We start from the raw sequence: 19603 nt of genomic DNA, 5'->3' as shown, positions 1-19603 counted from the left end.
AAATCTTTCTATTTTTCCTCTGTGTGCAGCCTGGCGTGCATTTCTTATTTATGCACTGAAAAATGTCAACGACACCGCCACCCGCACGAAGCTCTGCGTACACAGGCTATGATTATTCCAAATTTTCAGCGGCTTTTTCCGCCTCCCGCCCACCCGTCCGTGCTCGCGTGAAACAGGACATTTATTATTACGCACCCGGGAACAGCTGCTGCAAAGCGCATATAAAGGTGTATGTATTTCAACGCGTTCAGCATTTACCTCGATGAAAATTTTTTACCTCCCGCTCATATACGCGTAAGCTCAAATTGCGCGGCACACACGAAATTTATCCTGTCCCTTTTACGTCAGATAATTTTTTTATGTTTTGGCTCCTGATGAATAATAGATCAATCATCGCGTATAGTGTACGTATATGTACAAGCAAGGATACGACATTTGCGAAAAATCAACTAATGAAAAGGCAACGTAATCAATCGGCACGTGCACGTAGCAAGTCATGCGCGAACCTCGTGAAAACAGATCTCCGGTCAAGGGTATTTTATTTTTTCCACTATTATACCTCGGGCCAAGTGCGCACGTACATAATACAATTTGTATCGTGCTTTTCGCGCGGCACATAATTCCACGTACTATTCGTAAGCAGCTCATCGCTCTTTTTTACGCTCACTTTGATTTTTGCGATTTTCAATTAATCACGGATAATTGCCGAATGTGCGCGGGAGAGAACGCAAAACTCGCGATGGCCGCATCCGACGCGAGCTTATAATTTCTGCAGCGGTCGAGAGAGAGAGGGATAATTTGACGCGCAAATGATCATGGTTTAATCAAAACCACAAGTGCGTCAAATTAATCCTAATCGATGTTGTGTATCTCGGGAACGCATGCATATAATGTACAACGCGCTGCACAACATAAATCCATCTCTCTACATGCGTACGTATACCGACGTACATCCAGTATTTATATTGGCATTAAAGCGTAGTTAATTTGTGCGAATCCTTGGTGAAATAACATCAAAATAAACCGCAGAGAAATTAGCCAATTAATCTATACATCTATTTGAGAATACACTTGTGAAACACATATTTTTACATTTTTTTTATCGTATGAAATATCCTGGGTAGAAATGCTACTGACTCAATGACCAAAAATGATTTTTTATAGTGTTTTAAATTACCTTAACTTTATTTGGTTTGATTTTGGCAACTTTACAAATAATAAGCACACTTGAAGTGAGCTAAAAATGAAAATTTTACTGTTTCAAAGAATTTAGTCTAATTTTCAACTACTTTAAGTACGACGATTCTACTTTTAGCCTACACTGCTAGATGGCGAGTATCTTTGTGTGGAAATCTGCAAGTCGCAAAATCAAAATAATTGCGTATATAAGTTTCAAAGCCCACTCGCAGCTTATTATTGGAAAAAGTTATAGAAACATTTTGTATCACCAGCAAGACTGAATCGCTAAATTGTGCGAGATCCGTGTTGGCCACGAAATTAGACCATGTAGTCATCGTCAGAGATGCCCAGGACGACGACGCGACGAGGGGAGGTGACCAGGATGCAAATCAATGCGTCCTAATATCGGGCAGCAACGACGTATCACCGAGGGAGTAATAAATTAATGACCTCGCTCGGCCGTCGAGAGCCATTAGCCACGCAATCGCACGTTGACTCTGCGATATACGCACGCATACATACATATAGACTCGGGGGCAAGGACTCACGCGCAGACATCTAGTTTGGGAGATTGACAAGTACACACAGAGCAGTTCTCGCATTTAGTATATATATATATATATATATATATATATACATATAGTTTGTGTGTGTATACGTATATATGTTAGTGCAAGCGCGCCAGTAGTACATACGACATTTAATCATGTATACTGCCGACTAAAGGAGCAGTGGCAGCAGCCTAAGCTTTGTGACGTACCGATGTTCGGGAGAATAATATTGCTCAAAGCTCCCGGCAGCTTCACGTGTGCGTGTGTGCGTAAGTTTGTGTATACGTTACGTTAGCGCGACGACGACGACGTCGTAGGTACGTCGCCAGAGCTTTAAGCTTACGTATACAAAGAGATTTTATAACGTCGTATATGCACATAGACGCGCGCACGAGTGTTGAACATCGCATCGTGTGCCGTATACACGTGCACATTATAATTATATTTTTTCGTTTCGCTTTTTCTCGTCTAACTTTTGTTGTCTCAACCGCTAATAGGATTCATTAAAAGGAAAGGTGAAAATCCTGGCCAGCCGTAGCACCTCGGAGCTTGCAAGCACACAGAGAAAGAGAGAGAGATTCTTAACGAGTGAGTTTAGACAAAAGAAAAAGCATTAATAAGCGATACATGGGTTGGCCGGAGTGAGTGAGGGAGAGAGCGAGAGGAGGGTGGGAAGAGAACAGAGTGCGCAGCGAGATGGACGAAACAATAGCTCTCGGCGCGATATACACTACTTTAGGTGACGCAAAATATAGGTATGAGCTCGTATAATAGTCTAGAGCCTATACACAACGCTGTACAGGGGGGCCAGCCAAGTTTATAAAGTCGTCAAGCCTTTGTGCCTCTTTTCATCAACGTCCTCATCATCATCTCTCTCTCTTTCTCTTTCATTCTGCGCGCACTGCACGCGCGTATACGTATATTGTGTGCCTACGACTGCAAACCTGGAACTTTCTCTCTGCCTCGGTTCATTCTCAAGCGGCTCTCCTCTATGCCGACACGACTGCGCGAGCGGTATAAGCAAGGCCTATATACCTATATACAAAATACAGCGCGCAACTCTCGGCCCCGAAACTTTTAAACAACTCTTTTGCGCACTAGGCTTCGTCGTCGCGATCGACATAGATATACAATGCCCGCGCACGCTATATATAATATGTGCAAGCTCTCCTACCCTTGACAAAGACTATACCGGCTATCCGTACTTGGCGACGTTTTACCAATTTAAATGTCACCGTAGACGTCGTCGTCACCATCACCATTACCACTATACTGCACTCACCTGTATGTATATATCTGCTGCTTCGTTAAAATATAATGAGTATAAGCTCTGGTACGAGTTTGGGCGAGAAATCGATTATCGGCGCGGCAGCCCCCATGTACCTATACGAAGTGTACGTTCGTCGAGTGGTCATAGTCCTTTGCCCGAGTAATCGGAAGTCGCCCGCGCGAGAGCAAAGTTCAGGTTCGACAAAACGAGCAAGGATTATATGTACATTCGAACATAAAAGTACATCCTTTGATTTGTATCCCTCGAGGTTACAGGTGCTACATAAAAAATACAGCGCATATCTCGCGAAGCAACTCGAAGCTACAAACTGATTAGTTAATGCGCTGCGGCGGATACATATATAGGCTGATCTAATCCTTGAAATAATCCTCCGGCAGCTGTATACATATTATAGATATATATCTTTCTTATCTCGAAGCTTATACAATAACTTTGTTAGAAAATTAATGTAATACTACGCGGGGAAATTCATTGGAGCTCTCCTCCTGCGCGTCTAGCAGCTAGGCACACGGGGGTTGCAGCAGCGTAAGTTTGCTCTCGCAGCCATCCACCCACCCACACATACACACACACACCCATACTCTTGCCCGGAGGAAAATTATAATTATAGAACTTCTGAAAGATCAGATTGTACGTATAGAGAACCGCGAGTACGCGCTGATATATCCCATAGACTTTGAGCTAATATTTCTTCAAGGATTGCGCGCCGATCGCTTCTGCAGGGTATATAGAACTCGGCTGCCTACCTGGCTGCGCCACGCCGAGCCGCGCAGTCAATAATAATATCCATACGCACTAGACTCGCGAGCTACGTTATATGTGCCGAGAAAGACAGCTACGTATAATATGTAAATGGCGTAAAATTCATTTGCTCGAATTTGCCGACTGACTTTTAAGCTACTTAGTCGAACACGTTTGCGGAAGTTTGCGTCTGTCTGTCTGTTCTTCTTTGCTCTGCAACGTACGTATGTACGTGTGTATGTATGCATGTGCCTCTGCCTGGGTGCGAGATGTACACGCGCGCAGATCGAATTGTTGCAGCTGTACAAACGGGCAATTGCATAGATATATATATTATATATGTACCGCGAGCACGCCGAGCGATTAACAGACGTCGACTTTCAAACTCTCGCAGCAGCAGCCTAGCTAGCGTACGTATGTACTATACATCGGCATGTATATAATATATACCTAATACGCTCCGATATTCCCAAGTTAACCGGGGCCGCAAAGTCGAGGTGGGTAGGTATGCTGCGCCGGGGGGAGCTTTCGACTCCGCGCGCTCTGTTTGTTCTCCTGCGAGGATTACCTTTACCTATACACCGCTATACTGCCGCTGCCGCTTCCAGCTCCTCCCGCGCGCGTCAAAGGCCCGTGCAGCAGTGCTGTAGTGCAGGATCGATTAGATGTATCGCTCGGCACCGCTATGTATATATATATGGCACTGCACTACAGGCGTGTAATAATAATCAACGCGATCATCGTAACGAAGCCAATAACGCGTTTTAACGACGACGACGACAACATGGCCCTATATGTGTGTGCGCTTCAATCGACGCGCTCGTTAATGAATAATTTCGATCGAATTTTTTTGGGGGGCTTAATCCCACACAGCCGATACGCGATTGGGAGAGGAAGGCCTCTTTTCGATTGAAAGTCTCTGCGGCTCGAAGCCGCGCGAATAAATGGATTATACGCGAGAGACGCGGTGACGACGACTCGTACTTGTTTGCACCCTCGATACACGTATATATAGCTCTGAATGCAGGAGCCGAATCACATTTACAAGTTCTCTAGCTACATTCAAAATACGTCTTTTCATCCGGTGCCTTCCCTCTCGTCGACATCTTCTACTGCGAGTTTTCGACACACACATACACAGCTAGTAGCAGTATATATATCGGAGAAACGAGAGATGTCTTTAGCCCGAGCTTTCCTCGAGCCGCACGTCGTGTATATAGATATAAGCTTTTTCGGTTCACGTTGCGTTTCAGCTGCTATATATACATGTAATGCGGCTAGCCGAATACATTCCGTGCATTGGCAGGATCTTTGCTCTTGCACGCGTGCATGTACATAAGATATATATAATAAATGCGCGCAAAAGGCCCGCGCGTCCATGAAAGATGAAAAGCTGCGTATTATCCTGCAAAATTTTCTCTATGCACGGCATCCGTTTTACATTTGTTGAGCGGCTAATACGCGGCACGGGATTCGAAACTTTATAAATCCATTCGCAGTGTATAAGCTATTTTCTCGTGTATGCACCAAAAAGCCGCTTATCGAGTAGCGGCTTGCTGCTCGCTATACGAGGGTTTTTTTTTTTATTCTACCGACGACGAAAAAAAATAAATGAACATGCTACGGTAATCTATATATAGATATGTTGCGTCCCGCGAATGCAATTGAGACAAAAGCGCGCGGAGCCGCGTTACAACGACTCTATATATGATGCGCTCTTCGTGGTCATGCCAGCGCAGCTCTGCCCGGTTTAACGTCGATGCGCGATAAAATAATCCGCGCATTTCTCTGGATTAAAACGATGGAATATAAGTGAAAAAAAGTTGGTGCTTTGGCACATGTACGTGTGAGTGCCTGCGAAAGAGAGTGAGAGAGAGAGAATTCGATCTAATTGAAAAATTATAACGGCCATATACATCGCCTGTGCTATGCGCGCGTGTCCGCGTTTTTTACGACTTTCCATAGTACTCGAGTTGCGCCAAGTGTACGCTATGTACTTAAAACGAATAAAAGGAAAAAAGGAGAAAAAAAGGCGTACATAAAAGGCAAAAAAAAGGAGCGAAAAAATACTTTAATTCGCTAACACGCAAAAGCAGCGGGCTGCGCGCGCGCGTAGCACATCTGATTCAATCCGAGTAAATGCGTAGCTAGTATAAAAAATAAAATGAAAAAAAAAGAAAAAAAAATTAAAAGAACGAAGAAAGAATACTGCGAAATTTTCATTTAAAAAGCGCAAGACTATACAGAATTATCCGAGGCAAAAAAGGACTGAGTGAGAGAGAGAGAGAGACTCTGCTGCTGCTACTCTCTCTCTCTCTTTCTCTCTCTGGGCGCTGGGCACGCGGGGGAAGAAAATATTTAGTCGCATAACGAGATGAATAAAATTAAATTCAAAACGCATTTCGTGTAAGGAAGGACTCTCTCTCTCTCTCTACGTGTTATGCGCGAGAGCCGTATTATACGCCCAAGAGTTAACAGAGAAGCTGAAACTCTCGTCCACGGAAGCGCCTCCGAGCTTCCATTCATACAGAACGAGCGCGCGAATATATAAAACATACAGAGTGTCGAGTCGTGATCGTCGAGGCGCCTATTATATACATATACTGCAGTCGAGCTGCTATATTTATGTAAGCTCGGCCCCGAGACACCGACGGCAAGGCGCGACGCGCGCTGCAAATTTGATAAAATCTCGTCTCCTCCTTTTTCGGACGACGTTATATGTATACACATACAAAAGCGCACGAAAAGCTACCCATTAAGTATATATCCGGGGAGGATATTATAATTTTCACTCTCCTCATAAGACAAAAGCCGGAGTCGAGGTAACTATGACGAAGCTGCTCGTAGTCTTCGTCGTCGCGCGTCGATGCCTGGAGCTGCCGCTGCTGCTGCTGCCGTTAATACATACAAATTACACACATATAGGACTCGAGTCTCGAAGTTGCAGTAGGTACTAGTACGTAGGTATAATGGCAAAATACGAGCTCGCAAGCCGAATAGAACGACTGCACGACGAAGGCGATGAACAGATTGGAGAATAAGAGAGATAGAGAGAGAGAGAGAGAGAACGTGTGTGTGCGTGCTATATATAAGCGCTTTAACTTACACACAGGAGCACAAGCTCGGCGGTGCGTTTATATAGAGATGTGGGCTTTGGGCTTTTAGCGTAGGTAGCGTACGTACTATATAACGTTATAGCTTCGGCATAAGAGGCAACTTTCCATCAATTACCGCAGCTTCTGTAATCCCAGGTTCGCACGCATTATAAGAGGCGGTCCGGGCCGACCGCGTGTACATCACACGCACACATATGATGTAGAGCTCGAAATATACCATATATAGCACGGCGCATACGTTATTGCGAATTATATTCTCCGCGCGAGAACGAGACGAGCCGGCCAGCAGCAGCAGCAGCAGCTCATCGTTCTGCACCTGCAGCACCTGTGTGTGTATTATATATGGCACTGCCTCGGCGCTCCCACGATATCCTGCGTATACCTACCTACACTAGTCCCCTCGATTTTTGACCGTGAGGCGTGATGGTGCGTTGTATAAGCAGCTCTTCCTCGCGCTGCTGCAGGAGGAATTACGCGGCCCGCTATCTGCTTGTATACATTCTACACATATATCCTACATAGGGTAATTATGTATGCGCACGTTTCAACCGTCGCGCGGCCCTTTTTCCCCCGTTTGCATTTTTTTTATATATGATGCATTTCGTTGCACCCCAAGAGGATGCACAACGTTGCGATGTATTAATGATAATTTCGTATTATCAAATGCCAGCGCGATGGTGTACTTCCGTTTCTTGCTGCTATTTGCAACAAACAAAAATGCAAAGCATCGACGATATCTGCTCCAATATAAGCTCGTTTTAAACGCATTACACATTCGCATTTTGCGCCGCGATATATATAGCAACCAACAGCAGCATCTAATTCAATTATAACGCGGTTGTAATTCGATTCGTTAGCTTTTACCTCTCGCGCGCTGATTCGCTAGCCGGGCGCGCGCCGGGCATTCAAAATTATTATATACATCCGAGGCAAATCGTATTTCAACGGTTAACGCGCGCGCGGTTTGCTTGCTACGAAATCAATTTAAGAAATCAAATGACTCCATTTCTCGATCGTATCCCCCAGCAGCAGTAGCAGCAGTCCGGTCGATCGTATAATATATCCCGCTATACGTGCAATAAACACACACCACTACCACCACTACCTCGCACACAGAGCACCAGAGATGCACCAACGGAATATACGTGCGGGGGTAGATAATATAATGTATATATAACGCAATTCAATCGCATTGATCATCGATGACGCAAAGTAGCCCAGGGTAGCGCGACGCGACGCGTGAAATACGACTTTTGTTATCCCATGCCGCAGTGCAGAGAGCTACGTCGCCGCAACAACGAGCTTCGGTAGCAGCAGCAGCTATATTTACGCCCAAAGTTAGTTGAAACTGCCTGATATAGAGTGAACATCCACCGCCGTTATAAATGTTATAAAACGCCTATATCTGCGCGCGGGCGAGCTGCTGCGTATATTTTGCGAGAGAGCTCTGAAATCCTCCGCGTCACAAATCATGGCCCGCGTAGTACCCTATACACGGAGACATTCGTCTCTTTTATTTTCAAATTTTATTGGTGCGCTGCTGCTGCTTTTTCGCGTGCAATCCTGTGCTAGCGCGTATCTATATGCACAGCCGCGCGGCAACCAGCTCCAATCAATCATACATTTATCTATTCATGCACGCAGTATATGTGTGTGTGTGCGGCATTGCACGTATCCCATATCGTATATGTGCATCGATGAAATGCGCAAAGCCAGCAACAACAGCAGCAGTGAGCCTCGTCAACGGTTTCTCTCGTTGTCTCTGTGCTAGCTAGAGAGGTGTATTTGTCGTCGATTTTTCAATACAGTTAAAGTGACCGATACTCACCACGACAGCAGCAGCAGCAGCAGCAGCAGCAGCAGCAGCAGCAGTAGAGGCACGTTTGTTGCATAGAGAACAAAAAGACAAAAAAGACAACAACCAAAACAATGTGCGCGACGATCTGTGCAAATTTTGCTGCCGACGCTTCTCTGCACTGGGGCGCGCGCTAACCGGAAGTACGTTGGCAATGTTTTTTTTCCTTTTTTGCTTTTTTTTTGTTTCGTTTCGCTGCTAGGCTGTTGCTGCCTTCGTCGCTTTTTTTCTGTGCCGTTTCGATGCGCGTCGCGCCGCCAACGACAAGCCGAGTGCGAATGACTATCGCGTTTATCCGTAAATTCATCCACTCTGTCTCTCTCGATATTATACGTACACGCTCGCAACGAGCTAATATATAGGTATAGAGATGAAAGCAGCAGATATAGCTGGATTACGGTTGGTGCAAATATTGAAATGATCCTGCCGCGTACGTGCACCACTAGTGCTGCTGCTGCTGCTGCCGTCGCTGCTCTTCCTCTTCTGTGGCTAAATTTAAATGACATGTCTTATAAAGAGCTCCGACGGATCATCTCTCTATACCCCCACGCCTCTCTCCCCCTCTCTCTCTCTCTCTATATATATATATATGGACCCCGCAAGTATTGGAAAACTTGTGTAAATACGGATCCTTTGTCGATGAATACATTTGAGCGTGGAAAATGGGAGCTTATTTGCGTAAAGTCATTCTCCCTCTCTCTCGCTTCCAGGTTCACTCCTCGCCTCTCTCTCTCTCTCTCTCTCTCGTTCAATTTATATTTCAGGAAATAGCTATACGTGCAAAGGGTTTTAAATTAAAATCTGCATTGTCATCCAGCGGGTTGGATTAATAATATATACCATTACTCTCTGTCTATCATAATTGCGGCCGGAGCGCTACTGTCTCTCTCTCTCTGCTCTTACACTTTATCTATATAGTTATGAGCTATTGTGAAAATTAATATGCATATGATTATTAATATATTTGATTAAAGCGATGAATTATCATGGTCGAGCGTTGAAACGAGCTATTATCGTCATCATTCATCGTTAACGTTTTCGTTAAATGCTGAACGATTGAGCTCGTAACGTGGCGATGTTTTGAAATAAAAAGATCTCTTATCGAGACACGAATCGCGCGAAAACGTATCGCTGCGAGAAAATCAGAGATATCGCACCGTAGGCACGCACGCGTCAGAAAAAAAGAGCAGCTAGATCGGTCTAACGACTACAGATATGCGACATCTAGTACACGCGCGAAACGAGAAGGTGCGTTGCGATAAAGCTTAGCGAATGTCGAGTTTGTATATAAAGCCGCACGCGCGCGACCAGTGTTTGAAAAGGCGCGTTCACTTTTGCAGCGATCGTTCGCACGAGAGTGACGTGTGCGCATATATAGCAATAGTAGTACACGGTCGTCGACAGCGAAGAGCCGGTTAAATATATCGCGTGACGACTCGAAAGAGGAGCTTAATTCGAAGGCAGGACGAAAAGCTCACCTGTACGATAAGCAGCACAGCCAAGCAGGCGGCGAGCAAGCACAAAATCCTCGAGCTCATCGCGTACGGGTCCATATATCTCGCTTCTTTGGTGGTGGCTTACACGACGTACAACAAGAAGAAATCCTCGAGCTTTTTTTTTCTTTTCCTACTTCATCAGCGAACAAACTGAACGCGCGACAATCGATCACTCAATCGAACTCACTATATATATATTACAATTCGCAATCCAATTGCAACGACGAGAGCAGGAGAAACTCTCTCACGAGCAGGGCGCGCGTATACTTCGAACTGCAGCTGCAAACTGCCGGCTTTTATTTTTCTCCTGTGCTGCTGAGCGCGCGAATACGACGACGACGACGACGAGGAGGTAAATTTTGCGGAGGGCCGCTTGCGCGCCGGTCGGCAGTTTCGCCACGAATGAGCGAGCGCGTGACGCCGCAGCTGCTCCGTAGAGAGAGAGAGACGGAGTCCGCGCGCAGGACATGCGTTCGCAAATGCTGTATATAAGTATATTAAACGTGTAAAGCGTCACGTGTGCGCAGTGCAAGCGAGAGAGAGAGAGAGAGATGAGAGATCCCTACCACTGCACTAGATGTACGTTGTAGCGCGCGTTTCAACCCGAAACCAAGCGCGAGAGGGATGCGATGTGCACCGGATTGTGTACGGGTATACGCGCAAGGTGCAGCTACATCTCCCATATACATACTTTATTATATGCGAATTTAACGCAGCGCGAGTGCACGTACATTAGACCGGTGCATTTTTAAGGACATGTTTTTCGGAGAAATTCAACTCTTCGAACGAAGAAATTTTCCGACGAAAATTCAATAAATAGCTTGGCTGTTACTTGATAAAATCGTCAATTTAATGCACAATTCAATCTTCGTTGTATTCATGTGTAATCTTCGTTGGAAATTTATGTACTAGTACTGATGTATTTTTTATGCGTAAATTGCACAAAAAAGATTTAATTCGATAGTGAAATTTAAAATTTGAGAAAAATTGCTCAAAAAATGTATTAAATTTCAATTCTATTAGAATCCAGTATTGACCTCTAGATAGCGAGTAATGTTATCTGTAAATCTGCAAGTGACAGAGTAAGAATAATGGTATAAGTCCAACCATGGTTTTTGGAATTTGGAAGTACATCCTGTTCAATATTTAAATCTCTTTTCGAGAAAAACAAGGAAGTCGCGCGTCGCTAAGCAACGCAACTGTTGTACGAAAAGTTGATTTGACGTTACTTTTGATTCTGAATAAAAACTTAAAATACCAGAATTTTGTTATTTCCTTGTTTGGAAAACAATAGTAGACGAGCCCCGGCCGATTCTCAATTGAATCGCGCATTTATTCAATAAAGTGTGAGTTTTTTCACCTTCGAGTTTTTCTCACGTAAATACGTGTACGGTTTATTTTATTTAAAAGTAATTACGAGGCGACTTCATTGTGAAGGTACCTCGATCATACACATACTTAATATTTTTCACGTTACGAATGCATTTTCAACTGTACTGAAAGAGTAAAATCAATCATCAAAATATTTTTTCTAATGGCATCGTTATAAATTCATTTTCAGCGAAGCTTGAACTTTTCGTTTTTTCAAACTAAAAATACGAATGAAATTCATCGAAAATCTCGCAATAATACATCTGCACTTTGCCATCGGAATGATTCTCGACCGTTTCCATGTATACGGCATGCGAACTTCTATCTACGAGAGTGCGCCTCGGAGTCTGTTGCGATATATAATACACAGACGCGCGCGTAAAAGCATGCAGCTCCTAATGCACTTGGCCTATTACGGCATTGTTATTCGCGGCGCGCAATAAGTTACACATCGCGATCCTCGGCCCGATCCGCGCTTCATTTGTACCGTGCCGTTCGTTGTTAAAAGTACATAACAATGCTCCGAGATATGCACTTATTATTTGTTTACATGTTATATTACGCGCAAGCAAGTCGAGATTGTAATTTCGAAAGGAGTTATTTTTCCAACGAGTCGAGCTGCTATTTACGCAAAGGATAAAGGGAGTAGCGCGAAGGGGGAAAACTTCCATAACGAGATTGTTAAAATTTTTCTCTCTCTCCCCGCGTACACATTTTTTCCTCCCCATGAAATATGGATAATGCTGTTATCAGGAAAAAAGCCTCGTAACTATATACACGTTATATAGCACATATTGCTGCGAGCTCGAGATAAAAAACAAGTGTCTCGAGACACTGCGTGTACTGCACTGTTATTTTCTTTAGGGGGATTCGTTTCTTTCTTTTGTGTGTGTGTGTTTTTTTAACAAAAGTTCATACACGTTGTATTAAAGCGAGAAACATATAAAGTCATCTACCTCTTTCGTTATTTCATTTTGTGCTGCTTTCTTTTTCATATAGCAAAACTCACTGCGTTTTCATTGAGAAAAATAAACGTAAAAATGATAACATATGAACGAATTAAAGCTGTAAAAAAACGCGAGTGGCAAGGGTCACACGATTCGATAAAAAAACAGGTATCAAATTTCAATTGTGTACAAATAGAAAAGAATCTCGATGAACGAGACTTCCTCATGAACGCGCTCGGCTCGTATCACGATTCATCGAGTACGCGCTCGCACTCTTGTTTTACAGGCCCTACGTTCAGCTGCAAACATCGATATACACTTAAGTATTATAAGCACGGCAGCCTGAGCAGCAGCAGCAGCAGCAGCAGCAGCAGCTGGCCCCGAAAAATAAGGCACGCGCCTACTAAGCGCAAAAGGGCGATCGGCTACACAGCGGCGGCGGCGGCGGCGGTATACGTATCGAGGACAGGTGTAACATAGCCACCGCCGGCGACTTGCTATGAGGCCCATGTGCTGCTGCTGCTGCTGCTGTCCTACAAGGCAGCCGGCCGTAGTCGCAGATGCGGAGAGGCTCGCGCGCGTGCTGAGCCACCGCTCATGCCGACGGTTCGCGTGCAATTATTATATATCGAAACCAAAAAGCGACACTGCATCTGTATGTTACCTCTCTGTGGGTATACGTTTATGTGTGCTGTTGTTATATACGTACAGAGGGAAGTGATCCTATCCAGATGGAGATTGGCCGCAAGCAGATACTTCGACGGCCCTCTCGCGCACATATTGACACGCGCCGAGCTGTTTTGGCATTGTTGCGGCAAATTGGCAATGATTTCCGTGGCATAGATTCCTGCCAGTAGACGTGAAAATGAAAGTGTCGCTCCGTCTGTAATTATCAAGAATCGTTTTGTATGATTTTATTATATTATATACAGCTAAGTTGAGCAAAATCGACAAATCGTTTCGCAAAGCCGCGGCGCGCTTGTTTCGCGGCCAGGCGCCACGCGACGCGCCACTTTTATAAGGCCGTGTGCGGCGGCGCCGACTCGCGTGCCGTTTACGGACGAGATTTTTTTTATTCCTTTTTCGTATCGTATACAGATTACAGACGCGAGTAAACGTTCGCGCGCGCGCCCGTTACGACTTCAAAGGTATTTCTCGCGAGCGTTTAGCTTCCTTTCTGAGATGATTTTTATTGACACATCTGCTCTCGATTAAGTCTTGCGGTCCAGCGTAGTACCGCATGTAGTACACGCTTCGTTCTTTTATTTTTATTCGTTTATTTTTCGTACCGACAATGAAAAATCTGTAATGATTTTTCGATATTATCCCGAAATGTACTTGGATTAATGATCGCGAGTTATACACAAACAAAGTTAATAAGAGAAATGTGTGAATTCGTGCGGACAAAAACGAATAATACGTAAGATCATTACTCAGTCATACGCTAATCCCTCCAAAGTATAATACTCTCCATTACTCGCTGCAAATGAATGCGGAGCGCGAAAGAAACAACATTAAAATCCCTCCTGCAAAGAGTCCAGAGCCATTAACACTTAATGCTTATTTATACAGTCGACGTTAAAATCCTGTAAGTAATAGTTATGTGTGTGTGTGTGCACAATTTTAAAGTTTTTGTCGTTGCATCGTCGCACGATGAAGCGTATGAATTTTGATCGCAACGTGTCCGGTACACAGGCTTCATTTCTTTAATGCGCGCGTCAAAGTTTGTAAAAACGTCACTCTCGCATGAATCGATATAAAACAGGAGCTGGCGGGCAGTTGAACGCGGATATCGTTCGTTATGCTCATGATTCAAAATGTACCGAGCTCGCGTCAATAATTCAGCCGCTCTCCAATATTTCAGCTTTTGAAAAGTGCCAAAGAGATTATCGATGAAAATATAATAACGCGTAAACTCGAGCGCGCGAGCCCTCATCAAAAACGAATGATCCGCGCGCGGAGGATAGAAATCTATCTAGACGGCTTCTTGTGAAAATTTAACGCCTCCGCGCAGCTTTTCCCCGAGCACATACACACTCACACACACTCACAAGAGTAGTCAAAAGTATAAGCAGACCTGCAGGCCAACGCCACGGCCATATATAATATTACTACCGCTGTTGCTGGGAGGGTTATAAAAATAATAAACTTGTGCGGCGCGCTCGCTCGCTCGCTCTCGCGTTTATATTATACCGCTCGCGTACAGCCGCAACGATCAGTTTTCGCAAACTTTGCAAAGCCCAAGGGCACGTCGTCCGTGTATATAATACCTGCGGGCGTGCGCCACCCGCGCACCAACACATGCTGCTGCGCTTCTACATGCGCAACGAGGCGCCTCTCTGTACTTGTCAATAATAAAATTAATCATATCAAATTTTGCGTGGCTGCAGGATGTATGGATGTGCAATGTATATATATAGGTGTGCTGCTGCTGCTGCTGCACACGACAAAACTTCAACTTTGGTACACACGTACACACGAGTCTTGGTATACGGGGTTGAGCTTAAACGCGAAAAAAAAAGGTATCTAAACTTTCAATAGACAGAACGAAGGAAACTGTTTGGTAAAGGAAAAAGCCTCGGGGCACGCGGCCTGGCACTTCTTCTGCGTGTTTTCCTTTTTCTCTCCTGTGTATACAAGACTTGCGTTGCGTTTCCTGCACGACTATATAATACTTAATTGCGCACAACAGAAACAGCAGCAGCAACAGCAGCCCCGCGATCTCAGGCAACCAAAGTTACGCCGTCGCCGTTGCGCGACTACTCGTCGTTGCTGCTCGCGAAGCTCGTCAACTGGAGGCTGCGAGACACCGACGACTCTCCTTGCCGACGCGACAACTTTCAACTATGTCCGCTTTGACATTTGGTTAATCTCGTAGATTGTAATATCTCGATTCGGCTCAACTTTTGCGATCTTGTATCGTTCGTGATATAATATATGGGACGAGGGTAAAAAAAATCCAAGCCAGAGGAAAACTTTATGGCGCGTTTTACCGAACTTATCGTGCAGTATCGATCGGATACGTAGCAGCAGCAGCAGCTAAAGTCTGGGGCTAATTCAATTAAACGCCTCTAATTTTATAAAGTTTTAATTGAAAGTGTCATCCGTCATTCGACGTGCAGAATACAGCTGTGTTATATGTATAATCTTGCAATTGTGTCTATGCTGAGCGTTTAATTTTCAGTGTCGAGCTCAATGCGCCTACATGTAGACTATTTTAAGATTGAAAATCATAATATAATACTGCAACAAATTATCATTCGAATTCACTTAATTTCTTAGTGAGCCTTTTTAGCAACGCAATTGCTTTTTTGAATGATATTTATTTACCAAAGTTCAAAATTCCCCCTTGCTCATTCAAATATGGAACGGTAGGGGAGAACCCCCGTGTATGGCGCACTTAAGGAATTTTCGACTAGTATAAAAAATGTATCATTTGAAACACAATACCCAATATGCCTCATGATAGTTAGAGTATTTATCTTTGTTTTGGTATGTTTATCATTGCCAAAAATATAATTTTTTCCCCCTTAATCAAGCATCGAAAAAATTCTGTCACATTGCTGCGCAAGGCTTGCTATTGCCTTTTGCGGCGCACATTATTCCTATTCTGGCGCACAGAATCCTTGCCCGGACTTAACTTATTGAAATAATGTAGTGCAAATCAAATATAATTTGTGAATGACAATATCAATAATGTATAATGAATTAGCGTATTGTTTTGAATCATTAAATAGTTTTATTGAACTTGAATTGCATTCCCAATTTACTCTACTAAACTAGGTTAGGTTTCATAATCATAATATTACAAGAGAAAGGTTGCACTTTTTCATTCGCCGATATTTTTTTGTTAAAGATATTTTTCAATCATTTTTTCCGGTAGATAAGCTTTAAAATGTTTCTAGATTACTAAAATACCACTACTATTTTGAAAAATAATTTTTAAAGTACTTGACGAAGGGTGCGCCAAATTAGGCGATTGCGCCATAATCGAGCATTCTCCCCTACTAATGAAAAAATAAGTTTCTCAACTTATTGGTATAAAAAGATGCTTCTAAACTCTGCGCATCGATAATTTGCATCAAAAAATCAAAAACGTGAAAAACTGAAGTCAATGATTTCAGCGACCAGCACATATTGCATCTAAAATACAGATAGGTGTTGCGGGTTAATAAACGAGAGACCTTGTTTGATATTCCTCTAGGCAAATCGGTAAAGTGACCATTTTGTGATAATCTGAAAACGCCCTCTATACAAGCAACGAAGATCTTATCTATTTTTTGTGCGAACAGACAAACTTTCACCAGACCGAGCATCAACAGAAAAGGGACAAAATAGCGCTAAGAAGCTACCGCAATCGCGGGGTCTCCTTGATAATATATAGTTAGTACGTTTACAATTACGATCAGTAAAAAAGTATTGTTCGTGTACTTAAAATCGAGGTGCAGTGTTGGCTACGTGCGGCATATAACCTCTAATATATTCAAGGTGTATTTCTTTTTCGTGAAAAATCACAGTGAAAATTTATAATAAAAGCGAGTCATGGAAAGCAGAGAAGAAACGCTTAGGTTTTACATCGTTTGGATACCTTTTTATTTTTCAAGTAATTGTTTCATCAAACTTAATTTTTGTTGTTTAGGGTGAAGGAAGAGCCAAACGATACTTGGCCTGATGCAGGCGACAATGATATTTTTGATTACGAAGTCAAACACTTTCATAAATTCACATTGTATAAATCCTCGGTGAGTTTAATGATTTGAATTATAATCCTCTATTAAATTATAAAACTATATAGGACAATTCTACTTATAGGCAAATCCAATGAATAAGTTCATGGCGTTACAGGAAAGATCAGATGAAAAAATACTCGTAGATTTTGAGTGCAAAAATATTAAACCTGAACAAACGTATTTATCGAAAACTATTTGGAAAATTGAGAATCAGAGTTATCAGCCAATTGTGAAAATAGAAAATCAAATTCATAACAATTACTTGAACGATGAAGATCTCATAATATTGATAAAAAAAGGATTCGATTATGATAATAATTGTCAATTTGAATTAAATTTCCGATCGAATTTTGACAAATATAAGGATGTTAAAATATTTAGAAAAGTCACTCAAATCAAATTATCTAAGTATAATAAGTGTCAAAAAACTTATAAAGGAGAAGAAAATCTTGAAAAACAAATCAATAGGACACACAAGAGCATTAGACCACATGTATGTGAAATTTGTCACTTATCATTTGGATATCAATGTCTACTCAAAACCCATATAACTGCAGTACATAGTTTTATCAAACCCTTCGAGTGTGACATTTGCCACAAATCATTTGGATACAAAGGCGACCTGAAAAAACACATAAATCTAGTACATGATCACAGCAAACCCTTTGAATGTGAGATTTGTCACAAATCATTTGGACAATCAAGTAATCTCGGACGTCACATAAATGCAGTACATTATCGGAGCAAACCCTTCGAGTGTGAGATTTGTCATAAATCATTTGGATACCAGAACAATATCAAGAAGCACATAAATGCAGTTCATTATCGTAGAAAACCCTTTGAATGTGAGATGTGTCATAAATCATTTGGATACCAGCATTATCTCAAGAAGCACATAAACACAGTACATGATCATAGCAAACCCTTCGAATGTGAGATTTGTCACAAATCATTTGGACGGAAATACCATCTCAAAATTCACATAAATACAGTACATGATCGTAGCAAACCCTTTGAATGTGATATTTGTCATAAATCATTTGGACTGAAAATCAACCTCACACGTCACATCAATTTAGTACATAATCGTAGCAAATCCTTCGAATGTGAGATTTGTCGCAAATCATTTGGATTAAGATACAGCCTCCGATCTCACATCAAAGCAGTACATTATTGATACCCAATCCATCGAAACGTGGAATGTTATCGTCCAATTCCGATCAACGTAAGTAAATTGCCGCCTTGTTTACAAATTTGTACTTATATGTACTCTTGTATGAACGCATATGAAATTCACGAATACGCAAGCGTCACTGTGCAGAGATGCATCATGAGCTGCGGTATGTATCCAATCGAGTTTTTGTATCCATACACCAAAGGCCATCAAATCATTATGAATTTAAAAACTCGCACTTAATGTAGAAATGGTGACACTTCAACATGACTCGATCAGTTTATCATTTTCAAAAGAGAGGATTTTATAAAGATAAAAGTGTCTTCAAAATAAGAAAATAATTTTTTACTTGCCACAAAATGTTTTTAAAACTCAATATGCATCTACCTCAAATTGACTAAATATTTATTTATATAAATTACAAATTACTGTACATCTATTATTTGATATTAATAAAAATTCATTTGACATTATAATAGCAAACAGTTTATTTAAAACAAGGCCAATTTATACGATGTACTTTTTTCAGTGTAAAAATAAGAAAAATCAAAAAAGGATAAACGGCAACGAGTTATTTCACGCGCATGCATTAATTCGTCGTTCTTTTTTCACGCTCGTGTCGCAGAGCATGGATAATTTGCATAATTAGCTATGTGTAGCTTCTGACAAGCAGTACGCAGAGCGCAGCACCGCCGGGGCTCAAGCCCGTTTATTTATTCTTCGCAGGCGACAATAAACTTTTTTTTATCCTCATCGAAGATTGAAAATGTGCGCGTGCGAACGTCGGCAAAAGAAAGATGATTCATACGATTGTTACACGACTGCTATATAGTGTTACAAGTGCGTCCCAAGTATACAGTTGTATATTGCGCGAACGATGCGCTTCAAACCGCTCTTTCTCTCTGTGACATGCAATACGTTTTAATGCGCTCCGTGTAATAGATGCTCCACGCGGCGGCGGCGTACCGCTTTTCACAAACGAGCCAAAGAGTCATTACAACACTCATTACATGGAAATACGGCGATGAACGCGTCGATTTTTGTCGCAGTATGCTGCTACCTGCGTATATAGCTCGCGACAACGAGAGAGACCGCCGGCAGTATAGTGTCGCGCGATCGGCACTGCACGGCTCGCTGAAGCGCGACCACGCG

At 42.7% G+C, this 19603-nt stretch overlaps 1 protein-coding gene across 3 annotated transcripts in view; it reads right to left on the bottom strand.

Annotated features, from left to right (window-relative positions):
- The window catches only part of LOC106650942, a 49580-nt gene that overhangs the window by 11220 nt on the left and 18757 nt on the right, over positions 1-19603 (bottom strand). For 2 of the 3 annotated variants that reach the window (XM_023463099.1, XM_023463098.1), the window contains exon 2: positions 13257-13430. In XM_023463099.1, the coding sequence (XP_023318867.1) occupies positions 13257-13388 (132 nt within the window). In that variant the 5' untranslated portion in view covers positions 13389-13430. Of the gene's footprint in view, positions 1-10211; positions 10607-13256; positions 13431-19603 lie in introns of those variants that run through there. The other variant, XM_014369232.2, reaches the window with a different exon arrangement.

This window comes from Trichogramma pretiosum, unplaced genomic scaffold, assembly GCF_000599845.2.
Source record: "Trichogramma pretiosum strain Unisexual culture from Peru unplaced genomic scaffold, Tpre_2.0 scaffold19, whole genome shotgun sequence".
In the NCBI taxonomy this organism is placed as follows: domain Eukaryota; kingdom Metazoa; phylum Arthropoda; class Insecta; order Hymenoptera; family Trichogrammatidae; genus Trichogramma; species Trichogramma pretiosum.
Note: the sequence above shows the minus strand (reverse complement) of the source record. Positions and strands in the feature narration are given on the sequence as shown.